Source organism: Castanea sativa, chromosome 5 (assembly GCF_040712315.1).
Source record: "Castanea sativa cultivar Marrone di Chiusa Pesio chromosome 5, ASM4071231v1".
Taxonomy (NCBI): Eukaryota; Viridiplantae; Streptophyta; class Magnoliopsida; order Fagales; family Fagaceae; genus Castanea; species Castanea sativa.
Genome location: NC_134017.1, coordinates 77,862,498 through 77,875,538, shown reverse-complemented (window position 1 = coordinate 77,875,538; position 13,041 = coordinate 77,862,498). Strand labels below are relative to the sequence as shown.

The 13,041-nt window shown below is 33.9% G+C and overlaps 1 protein-coding gene across 1 annotated transcript; it reads left to right on the top strand.

Annotated features, from left to right (window-relative positions):
* The first annotated feature begins 1,336 nt into the window (after positions 1 to 1,336).
* On the top strand, positions 1,337 to 3,604 carry LOC142634307 (exocyst complex component EXO70A1-like). Its single transcript, XM_075808599.1, has one exon. It carries the CDS (start codon positions 1,393 to 1,395, stop codon positions 3,511 to 3,513), a length of 2,121 nt encoding a protein of 706 aa, XP_075664714.1. The 5' UTR covers positions 1,337 to 1,392; the 3' UTR covers positions 3,514 to 3,604.
* The last annotated feature ends 9,437 nt before the right edge of the window (positions 3,605 to 13,041 follow it).

Here is a 13,041-nt window from a genome sequence, read left to right as displayed (position 1 = left end):
TATTTGCATAGTCTTTATCAAAAGATATGGTTTTTGACAATTTTATGTTAAATGCGTTACAAAAAGCCAAAAGCTAATTTATTTATATTTATTTAAAAAAAAAAAACTACTAAAAGCTAGATTATTTGCCAAAAAAAAGAAAAAAACGAAAACTGAGACGAAAAGCCAAGAGCAATACTTTTTTCAACAATTCCCAAATGCACAAGAAAAGTGTCCCACAGAATCATTATTGATGGGTGCTTTGTGGAGTAGTTCTCACTTCTCAACTTCTGATGGTGATCCTACTCTCACAAGTCATAGAGTTTTAAAAACTTTTTATTGCATGGTTGTTGCAACAGACTGTGGTGTTCAATAGCCAGTGATCCTACTCTCACAAGTCAGAGTTTTAAAAACTTTTTATTGCATGGTTGTTGCAACAGACTCTGGTGTTCAATAGCCATTGATGCTAGGGCGGCTCTTATTGGATAGTGCGAGATTAGTTTCTTCTCTTTAAAACGTGCTGTCCACCCAACTGTACCTAAATTCATTAGGCATTTTCTTTACTTTATCGGGCAAGTTTGAACTGAATGTGGAGTTGCACCAACGCAATCTAACATTAGATCGCCTTATCAAGAGAGATAATACTTTCTCAGTGTAAATGGTAGATGAGAGTTTCCCCGCGACTCTAGGAAAATCACAAAGTGTATTAGTGGATAATGTTATTAAATGCAAAGCTAGTTCTTATTTTGTCATTTTTTGTTTTCACAATCAAATTAAATTACTTTTGTGGTTTGTTAAACGATCCCAAGAATAATCACCTTTTTAAAGTTTAAACCTTTTTCTTTTTTGTTTCGGAAATGTTGAAGAAATTTTAAACCTTGATCTTTTGTATAAATGGAGGGGATATGACCTGTTTAGAAGTACCAATGAATTTAGCCAATTCCAATTGATGAAAAATAGAGTGTCATTAAAAAAATGGTTTTAGCGTGCATCATGAAGTAAAACTCAAGCCATAAAATATAATGTTGTCTAGCACATAATCACAGTTTTCTTTTCATTAAAAAAATGGTTTGGGTGTGCAGTTCATGAAGTAAAACTCAAGCCATAAAATATAATGTTGTCTAGCACATGATCACAGTTTTCTTTCCTGTTCAAGGAATTCACTCATTTGGTCATGTTGGTTGTGGTATCTGAGATATCTGTTTTGCAAGTGAGGATTGGTTTGAATATTGCCAACTTCTTCTTTTACTTTATTGGGTGATGGTTGGTGAGGAAAAGTACAATAAGTGTTGCAAAAGAAACCACAAAGGATTTCTTTACTACACTCTCAGCTTGAATTAAAAGCCTAACTACTAGTAGTTTTTTTTTTTTGATAGGAGCTAACTACTAGTAGTTGGTTGGTGCATTCTAAGAATGGCCATGGCTGTGGTGGAGAGCATTGAGAATCTAGTATCTGCTAGGCAGTTGTTGCAGACTAGCTTGGAGAAATCAAGAACTCTTGCTTCTGCACTAGACAAAATGGGGCCTAGATTGGAAGAGATTAACCAAAGATTGCCATCTTTGGAAGCAGCAGCAAGATCCATCTCAATACAACAATGTGCATTTTCCAGAATTAGAGACCATGTTGATCGTGCTATAGGACCTGCTGTTGCAGTTCTGAAGGTCTTTGATACTGCTCGTGAGCTTGAGAAGTCACTCTTGTCTGACCCTTGTTCTGATCTCTTTGATTACCTCTCAGTCATGAATCTTCTTGAAGAAGCATTGAAATTTCTTTCTGACAATTGTGAGCTAGCAATGAAGTGGTTGGAGGGCATCTTTGAATGCGTGGAGGACAATGCAGTCACCAATGATTGGTGCCTCTTGAATGTGAAGAAATCTTTGAGAATTCTACAGGAGCTGCAAGTCTATGAGGAGCGTGCCCGTCTTGAAGGAGGGGCTCTCAGTGCTGCATTTAGAAAGCTAGAAATTGAATTCAAGCGACTTCTGCTAGAAAACAGTGTTCCTCTTGCTTTGGATTCCCTAGCAACATCCACTGCAGAGCAAGCCTCCGTTTTTGCTTCATCATCTTGGCCTGTGCCTGTCATACAGAAGTTGCAGGCTATTGTTCAAAGATTAAATTCTGATAACCAGCTTGAGTCCTGTATGTCTGTATATGTTGATGTGCAAAGTTCAAATGCTAAACATAGTTTACAAGCTCTTGGTTTGGATTACCTTGAGATGTCAATCACAAAATTTGATGATGTGCAGAGTATAGAGGGGTACATAGACCAATGGAGCAAGCACTTGGTGTTGGCAGTGAAGCACGTATATGAGCTTGAGCATAGACTCTGCAATGATGTCTTCAAGAAGATAGGATCAGAAGTTGCAATGGGATGCTTCTCAAAGATTGCTTCTCAATCTGGAATCCTTGCTTTTCTCCGATTTGGGAAACATGTCGCTGAAAGTAAAAAGGATCCCATCAAGCTCTTGAAGCTGTTAGACATGTTTGCTTCTTTGAACAATCTGAGATTTGATTTCAATCGGCTTTTTGGTGGAGAAGGCTGCATCAAAATAAAGAATCAGACAAGAGATCTCATAAGAAAGATTGTTGATGGTGCCTGTGAGATTTTCTGGGAACTTCCTCTTCAAGTGGAATTGCAGAGGCGAAGTTCTCCTCCTTCAGATGGCAGTGTTCCAAAGCTGATAAGCTTTGTAACTTGCTACTGTAACCAGCTGCTTGGCGATGATTATAGGCCAATCTTGACACAGGTTCTTGTAATCCATCAGAGTTGGAAACAAGAGAAGTCCCAAGAGGGTCTTATTCCCAACCAAGTTCATGATATAATGAAAGAAATTGGGCTAAATTTGGATGCATGGTCAAAGTCCTATGAGGATATCTCCTTGTCCTACCTCTTCATGATGAATAATCACTGCCATTTTCGCAATCTGAAAGGCACAAAGCTTGGGGATATGATGGGAGATCCTTGGTTAACAGCACATGAGCAGTACAGAGACTTTTATGCAGTACTCTACTTGAAGAAGAGCTGGCAAAGCCTTCTGGCACCTTTAAGCCAAAAGGGTCTAACTTCATTGTCTGGTGAAGATTTGGTTGAGAGGCTAACTACATTCAACGATGCCTTTGGTGATTGTTATAAGAAGCAATCCAACTGGATTATCTGCAATGAAATCTTGAGGGAGAAAGTATGTAAACATCTTGTGCAAGCTATTATACCTGTTTATATGTGTTACCTGCAAAACTTCAGTCTTTTGGTTGAACAAGATGCTAATGCGGGCAAGTATGTGAAATACAGCGTGCAAAATTTAGAGAAAATGCTAAGCTCTCTGTTCCAGCCAAACCTAACAAGTCTTGGGGTTACTAAACAAGGACTCTTGCTTGGTAATGTGAAATCCACCCGACGGGGTATGGAGAATATGGTCAGCTCTCTGTTCCAGCAAAAGTTAAGGAGGTACGGCAGTATCAAACAAGCACATTGGATTGGTAAAATAAAAAATTTTGTGACCAACCAATTCCACTTGACAGTTACCGCAATTTGATAGTATGTATGCCATTGTCAAGAGGCAAAAGAACAGCTTTCCCTAAGCTTACTGCACGGGAACACTAATTAATTTCTTTTTATCTTGATGTTTATAAGATGTTTTCTGCAGTACCTTGTTTGCTTGTAGTTGTAGCCTTCTACAAATTGTCAAAGTAACACATTGTCTTATTTTTCAAAGTACCTAGTTTGCTTGTAGCCTTCTACAAATTGTGTATATTTTTCAAAGTAACACATTGCCTGAACAAGTTGCCCATGTCTTTGCGACTAGATTTTGCATGTTCATAAGCTGAAGGCACATGCCTTTTTATTTATTTATTTTTATTTTTTAAGGATGACAATGCTGTAAATTATCTTGAGTATAAAGTTATAGAAAATCTGTTAAACATAAAGATTTACGGGTGCACCGTTTGTGACCCTCCCCCCATTATACACTGTTCTGAGAGTATAATAAGTGTATATTCATTCCTCTTACATATTCGTGAGTTTTGCTAATTAAATTTATGTTGAAATCCAATATTCATGTGAGATGAATGAGTCTACATTTAGTGAACCTTGAGTATTCTACAATTTTCCCAAAACGATTGTAATTTCCTTATTTAGAATTTTTTTTCACATTAAATTACCAAAATAATTTTCTATTATTATTTGAGAAAGAAAAAGGAAAGAATTAGGTTTTCAAAAAGAGTCTGAATTGGTAAAGATGAGGTATAAAACTCATGTTTTAACAATCGTATAAGAGTTTGTGACATCAATTTTTACATAAGATTTAATATATCTTATCACACCTAATAAGATTTCAATAAACTCCCAGTTGAATTAGATTTTTTGATGGGTATTTGAAAGCTCAGATTTGTGCAAAAACACAAAAGCTTGTTCAGACCCCCAAATAAAAATTACGGTTAGATAACTTTTACTTTAACTTATATTAAGTGCGGAACAAGAGTAAATAAGCGCAAAGAACCGTTATCACTACCCTAAGCCATATTTGTCCATTATTAACAATAAAATGATAATTTAAAGAGTAGGGAAGAGAGATGCAAACACAAGATAATACTGAGACGTGTTATCGAAGAGGAAACCAGAGAACTTAGCGAAAAACCTCTCCACGACCCTCAAAGTCGAAATTGATCCACTAGAGAATAAAGTTGGAGTACATGAATAACAAAAGACCTTCCAAGCCTAGTCTACTCCATGTACTTGAGCCCTTCAAACTCCTATTGCCAACTGACTTCTTGGAGCTTTGTCTTCTTTAGTTTTTCGGATCCCGTAATTTAGCCCGATTGCATCTGCCAATGAATGACTCCTTCCGATGCTTCCTAGTAGCACCAAAATCTTACTTTACACTTAGGATGGGTGTGATAAGTGTTTGAGCTAGTAACCTCTCAATGATATAGAGATGGAGAGGTAGGAGTTGGGGAAAACTATAAGGAAATGTGTAGATGATTGTGGGTATGACAATCTCTAACTCTCAAGTGTATTTCTAGAGTTTTCTTTTTGAAAAACGCTCCTTACAATTTGTGGGTAATGAGGGTATATATAGTGTGGGTAAAGATATGGTAAAACAAAACATAACTTTTTGCTAAACAGAATATTTTGCGGGTCTTTTGCGGGTTAGCCTTACTTGCGAGATACTTGCGAAAAATACAGCCTGGTGCTACTCTTCATCTTCCAGTCATGTGCTCTACACGTGGCTCTTTTCTTGGGTAAGCTTCTTGTGAGCCAGTTGCGAAATCCATTTGTTCATCCTTTGAAACTTGAGTCTTCATTGATCTTACACTCATCCCTTACAATTAATCCCACATACATACAGAGAAAAATAATTAAAGAAATTATACTCAAATTTGGCACGGATTAAAGCCAACACAACATAGTTGAAAATCACAACTTTACAGTATTAAAATTGATTAGATATGATTGTGGCTATTCTTTAATATGTGATATGATAATGTGGCATGTTAGGATTGAAGGATGTAAAACTTAGGTTTTACACCACACTCTCATAGAATTTAATCTCTTCAAAAAAAGAAAAAGAAAAAAACAACAATAATTCGAGGACTACAACTTATTCCACACACTTTATTGCATCTCTTTTATGCGGCTGATTGTGAGTAATAGAGAAAAAAATTGATGGGTTTATATGAAAGTAATAAGTAATAAGTAATTAGTCATAGTCTGTCACATAGGATGATTGTGGAAAAGGGTACAACAAATTTCTTGGCATTTAAATCCCAATCTAACCTCTACAACATTAATGTTAAATCAAATTTTAGACTACCAGTTACTGTGTTCCCACTTCAAAATTAGCAACTAAAACTCGTCATAAAATCTCGAGCAATTACTAAAATTCATGGTCATTTGGGACCAAATATCCAATTCAAAGAAGGTTTTTATATATATAGCTACCTAAAAAAGAAGACAATCCACTGATCTATATAGCGCACAAGAAAGTTATCATTTTTGGCGAACGAAAAGCAGCTCAGTTTTATAAAAAGTAAATAGAATATAGAGAAGAAAAGGGATTTACTAGAAATAACCCAGTTTGTAATGTTATTGAGAATGACAATCAAAATTTAAACTTATTTCCTTTGCCACACTTTCTAAGAATCTAAGGAATCAAGCAGAGGAAGAACAATTCCTCAAAAATCTTAACTTTCCGTTTCCAAATTTCAGATTTTCTCAATAATCAAACAAAACATGACCCTAGAATCCCTTTTTCTAGTGAAACAACAGCCTCTAGTAATTCAATGGACGGATCATGTAGGAGAGTGTGAGGTTTTGTCATGTGGTGCATTTTTTGCAATGAGAATTGAAATACTCTCAAGTGTTATGTGAGAGATAAAAACAAATTAAATATTAATTTTTGTTTCATTTGATTCAATGTTTCAAGACTTTTCAAATTAGAAAAATAAAGATCCTTTCTTTCTTTTGGTTCAACATTTTAAGATTTTTTCATCCCTCACACATACACACAAAACTCTTTGCATTTCAATTCACCATTTTCACTTCTTGTACTTCTACTTCTTTATATACACCTACCCATAATCTTTCATGCCATTCCATGTTAAATACACACAGGCCAAAAACGATGTCATTTACATTCAATCTTTAGACAACATCTACCTAATTCCAACATTGTTGTTCCATCTTATCCTACCCTGTATGCGTTGGCTACAAGTAAGAAATGGGGCTAGCATTTTATATTGAGTGAAAACGGCAATTACGATTTTGATGTAAATATTTAATGTTGTGGACTTGTGAATTTTGTAAAGTCTGCGATTGACTGTGGGTGTTTAAGATTTTGATGTGGCAAAGCCATGAGTGTATTTTGTTTTAAAATTAAGGAAAAAGAGAAAGACACATTCTATATCAACTTTCATTTTACAATATTCGTCCAAAGTTGTTTGTTTAATGCTTATAACTTGAACTAAATAATTATAATTGATATGTTTGTGCAATTTATAATTGTTATTTCGAACTCATTATTAACAAAGTTCTATATTAATTATATTATAATATATGTACAATATTCTCCAAAACCATTTTACATAAAACATTACAACATTATCTGTATATCGCACGGACAACTAAATAGTCTTAAGTTAAAAGAGCAGACAAAATTTTCCTTACCTCAAATTTCTTTGCAACCAAACAAGTTCGTTGTTAAATTATTTTTATTTGTTTTTAATATTTTTAAGGAGCCAAATATTGGAAAAAATTTCTTTGAGAGAAAGAATCTTCATTTAGATGAAGACCTAGTCTTGTATTTGGAACATAGTGAGAACGGCAAGGGGCCAGAGGTTGTTTGCCTTTTTGGGGTTTAGTGTAAATAAAATCACTAAAAAAAAAAAGTTAAACTACATTATTTTAGTAAGGTTTTAAAATCCGGACCGGACTGTACGGTCCGACTGGAAAAACTGTCAACCTCTCAGTTTTGCGGTTTTTTAGCTTCAAGAACCGCCCTATGGGAAAAAAGAAAGGACCCGTGCAAATTGTGGTTGGACCGTACGGTTCTGAGAATCGTGACCGATTTTTGAGGTTCGGGCGGTTCCTTTTTTTGGGCAAAGTTTCGGCCAATACTTCAGCAGTAATTTGGGTTTTTTTAGATTTGGAACCAAATGAAAGGGAGAAAAAAAAAAACCAGAGAAGAAGAAGCAGCAGAGGAAGAAGAAGACACCGAAGAAGAAGGAAAAAAGAAAAAAAAAAAATGAAGAAATCAACCCTCATAGGTCAAAAAGATGACGAAGCAGGGTGGCTCCATGAAGCAGTAGCTTCTTCTTCTTTCTTCTTTTTCTTTTTCTTCTTCTGCTGTTTGTCTCCACTCCTTTGTAATCACCAATCTCCTATCTTTTTCTTTTTTTTTTTTTTTTTTTTTTTTGCTGAACACCTCTATGTAACTTATGTTATATGTGGTTTCTCTTTCTTTGTTTTGTATTTATTTTTGAAGTTTCTTGAGCCTTCACGTGATTACTGCCTGGCACTTGTATTGGAAATGAAGGAACTTTGAATTTGTGAATAGAAAATGAGTTGAATGTTGAGCCATGGGAAGGTATATGATGTGACTTGATAATAATAATAATTATTGTACTACTAAGCCTCCAGTATATGTGTGTTGCCAATTTGCCACATGCCCACAAGTTCTTATATTATAATAATTATTGTACTACTGCTATTATTATTATTATTATTATTATTATTATTATTATTATTATTATTATTATCAAGGTTTTACTAATTAACATATAAATAAATAAATACTATATCTATATTTTCTTAAGATTTGATATTTTTTTTTATATTTATTTTGTAAAAATTATGATACGAAAAATATATTTGAAATATGGATCTTTATTTTAATTGAACTATTTTAGTTAATTTTTCAATTTACACTAATTTAATATATTTATTTATATTTTAAATAATTATTAATTAATTATGACGTCATTACGGTTTGACCTTGGTTCGACCTCAAAAATCTTAAACCTTTCCCTTTTACAATTCAATGAATGGTCCGAGTTTTAAAACCTTGTACTTTAGAGGTTACTAAAGTTGAATTTCTGACAAAGACTAATGAGTTAAAACTTAAAAGATTGAATAACATATGTGAAATTAGAGAATTGAAATGAACTTTAGGCAAAGTTAGAGGTTTTGATTTCTAATTTAACTTATTTAATATTTTTATATACAAGTTTATGGCTAATCATTCATGTTTATGGTTATGGTTGTGACTCAGTGAACCTCTCTTCTTGGAAGTCAAAAGCCATGATAAAAGTCAAACCCTTCTCATCATTTATTACACTCTTTAGAATGAGAAATGATATAAAAGTTAGTCACATAATCGATGGTATTTTCGTTAAGAAAAAGTTTAGCTCAAAACTTATATAAAACTATCTTTCTCCAACCTACTATGTGAAGATTGAAGAGACTATTCATATGTGGTTTTGGTCATATGACTTTTATTCATATGGACCTTTCTTCCTCAAAGTCAAAACCCACAATAAAAATTGGACTCTTGATTAGTTAAAACTCAAGTTCACACGAAAAGCAAATTTTCAAAAGAAAAAAAAAATTATGGAGGAGTAAATTTTTCCCCCTTCTTAGTATAGCGTATAGGATGCCTATCTTGCACATAAGTTGCAAATAATAGAACTATAATTTGAAAGTTTCCAGCCACATTAATCTCTTAAGGCACCACAGTTTGTGAGTTATTGTTAGAGACATTATTGATGTAATTCGCTAATTCTTTAATAAAATGCACTTTACTTGTAATCAGTGTGGGTGATATCGTACTGTACCGGCCGGTACGACTTGTATATACCGTGCTAGCCAGTGCACCAGTACAGGTACACCACTGTTTCATACCGAAAAAAATACCGGCCATACTGGCCGCACCGGCGAAATTCGGCTATTTCGGCCGGAAATGGATACCGGGCCGAAACACAAAAAGTCTAATTTGTAATGAAAAAAAAAAAAAAAAGAGAAGAAGGAGAAAAAGAAGAACAAAAGTCTCTATTTGCTTCTCATCAGAAAACAGCGGTGAAGCACAAAATCGACGGAGCTCAAAATCGATGGAGCTCTCAATCAAAATACAAACTCGAACCACAATTTAAAAACTAATCAAATTAGAACAAAAAAAAAAGAAAAAAAAAAAGAAAAAAGAGCAAAGCTGACCCATATGAGCCTCTGTGGGGAGGAGGACTTGTGCTGGTGGGAGGGGAAAAAAGGTTGTCCAGATGAAGTGCTATTGAAGAAAAGAAAAAAGAAAGTTGAAGAGAGCTACAGATGAGCTGATGAAGTGCTAGAGAAGAAAAGAAAGAAGAAAAGTCAAGAGAGCTGAATTGATGAAGTGCTAGTCCGCTAGAGAAGACATGAAGATAGAGATAAGGGAAAGTTGTGGAGGAGAAAAAAAGAGGAAAAAAAAGAAAAAGAAAAAGAAAAGAAATGTGTTGATGAAAAAAAAAGAGATAAGGAAAAAATAAAAAAATAAAGAATAAGAAATTAAAATTGAGAAATGCTACTACAATATTTTCACAATAAATCTTAAGTAGTTAGTTGTTACTAACTAATACTGATAAAAAAATATATTTAAGCGATGTGTTCAAATTAAAATCAGTAATAACTTACCAGGTATGATTTATTGTGAAAATATTGTAAAATATTAAGAACGTAACACTTCTTATTAAACAATAATATTCCCACTGACAGAACACACTAATACTACTGCTACACCTTTTTTTTTTTTTTTGGAGATAATCTACTGCTACACGTTAGACTCAAACTTTTTATTGCCATCCAACTGTAAACAATAACTTTTGATAAGTACAAATGGTAATTTAAAATATTTTATAACCACTCTTTTCTTTTTTTTCTTTTATTCTTTTGAGGTTCTTCTTTCTTTTTTCTTATTAGATAAATTCTACTGCCATTTTTGTTAGACTTTAGATAAGTACAATCATATCTTCTTAAAAAATAAAAAAAGAATAAGTATAAACTTACAAATTATATGAATTTTGACCAACCAACGTATAAATAAATAAATAAATAAATTTAAATGTAAATATTTTCATATATTTAGCAATATATATACTTAAAGGAATTTCAATTTATGTAAGGATATATAAAATTAGCGGTAAACCCGAAACGGTACACCGGTATTGGCCGGTACCCGAAATATATTGTACCGCTGGCCAAACTGGTACAGCCTTCGGTACGGTATTGACTTCCTTGCTTGTAATTGGGTAAATCTAGAATGGTTTAAGACTTCAAGAAACATGTTGTTAAAATCAAGCATTAAAGTTACGCAAGTCTGTTTAAGAAACAAGTGAAGAAAAGCTATTGATTAAAGCTCGATAGATATCTCAACAGAAAATCTATCGAGACTTAATGAAAGAAGCTTGACAGAAGCTGAATCTATTGAGACTTACGAAATCAGAATTTTCAAATTTGATTTTTGGCCTATGCTTGTATATTTGCGTAGGATTTCTTTTCTCACAACCCTAGACATATACAAGGAGAACACAAGCAAAAAGTGACCTAGTGCCTTATTCTCTTTGCAAGAAGTTACTGCGTCTTTGTGTTTTAGGGTTTTGTAACCAAGTACTTCTTGATCTTCATTGTTGATGAAATGAAGGACTTTGCTATCAATAACATATTCTTCAAGTTGCTGGGGTTAGTCACGTACTACGATTCGTGCAAAGGAGTTAGTCACGTACTGAGATCCGTGCATCATTGGTGTGGTTCATATATTGAAGAGCTCAGAGGTTCTGAAGCGGTAGAAGGTTTTTGCTGTAAGTTTATCTATGAGGATTGTAGAGTCTAGGGACAAAAGTTTTGTACTAGATCTGAAATTTCTCTTTACTATAGTGAATTGCTTTTCGGGAAGGTTTCTTCCCAAGTTTTTTACTGTGAAACTAGTTTGTTTCATTGGTTTTCCTGGGTCATCATATCTTGTCTTATTTACTATTTCGATGTGCATGATATTGATGTTTGTTTGTTTTAACAAGGTTTATTCATAATAAATCTAATTAACAACTTATGTTTAAAACTTGTTAATTCTATCAACTGGGGTCTAAATTTCCCAATTGTTATTATTTAAAATTTGGCAAGAAACTATTTTATCCCCTTGCCTCCATTATTTTTTTCAGTTTAACTTTTGAATTATGCTTAAATGTCTAGCACAACAGCTCCTATAACTTCAATTTCAACTTGTTAAAAACCATAACCTACAATCTCATTCAAAATCGAGAAAAAAAAAAATTCATGATAATATGTACAAGCAACCACCAAGGGACTAGTAATAGCGCTTCTAGAAAATCCATTTCTAGGATTTTGATGGAAAAACTTTTCATTGATCCAAAACCAAACAATTGGTTGGTGTTCGGAGTAGGGTTTGTGAATTGTACTTATTTGTAATACAAATGAGTTTATTGGGATCCTGCATTTTGAGTAAGTGCCATGTTTTAGCTTTGTTCCTACAGCCCCATATAAAGCCCCATTAACAAAGGTCTGCGGAGTATGCATTTAAATAGCATGTGGAAGACAAACCAGAACTAATTATTTTCCATACACTAGTGGAGAGATGGTAAGTGTAAAACCCTTGGGTTGACAAGGTTTTTCAAAGCCAAAGTGTATACTTCTAAGGAATCAAACAGAGGAAGAACAATTCTTAAAAAATCTAAACTTTCCATTTCCAAATTTCACATTTTCTCAATAATCAAACAAAACATGACCCTAGAAATTATTTTCTAGTGAAACTGTTAAATATTAGCATTGATACACCATGTTGAATATGCTATTATAGATGCGGAAGCGAAAGTATAAAGTATAGAACACAATAACACACGAGGATTACGTGGTTCAGCCTAACGGCCTACATCCACGGAGGAATCCCTAAAGGGCTTCATCAATAATATATTAGAGTGTAGTACAAATCTTGTGTTACAATGAACCATACATGTGTATATATAGTAGACTAAACTCTAAACTAATAGACTTCTAGTATAAGTAGGAAACTTGGCTTGCACACAAAGTAGAATTAGGATTGGGTTTATGCTAATGGGCTAATATATCTCTAACACCCCCTCTCAAACTCAAGATGAAAACTTGACGAAATCTTGAGATTTGATTAGGTTGAAAAGATCCCTTGAATGAAATTTGGCTCTGTGATGGTGGCTTGAGAAAGGCAATGGTCTTGCAGTGTTGATGCAACTTCTAATGGTGACATGACTATACCGGAGAATTTTGACAGCAGCAGTGGAAAACCAAAGAAGATAAACGCTGCGAAGAAACACCGAAGAAGACAAAGATTGCTCTTAATACACCGTAAGGATAGAAAACCATGGCCATAGGAAGGCAGCTCTGATACCATGTTAAATATTAGCATTGATACACCATGTTGAATATGCTATTATAGATGCGGAAGCGAAAGTATAAAATATAGAACACAATAACACACGAGAATTACGTGGTTCAGCCTAACGGCCTACATCCACGGAGGAATCCTTAAAGGGCTTCATCAATAATATATTAG

What these genes read in the sequence shown, in the direction of transcription:
- LOC142634307 (XM_075808599.1), top strand. Translation starts at nt 1,393, where the DNA reads ATGGCCATGGCTGTGGTGGAGAGCATTGAGAATCTAGTATCTGCTAGG.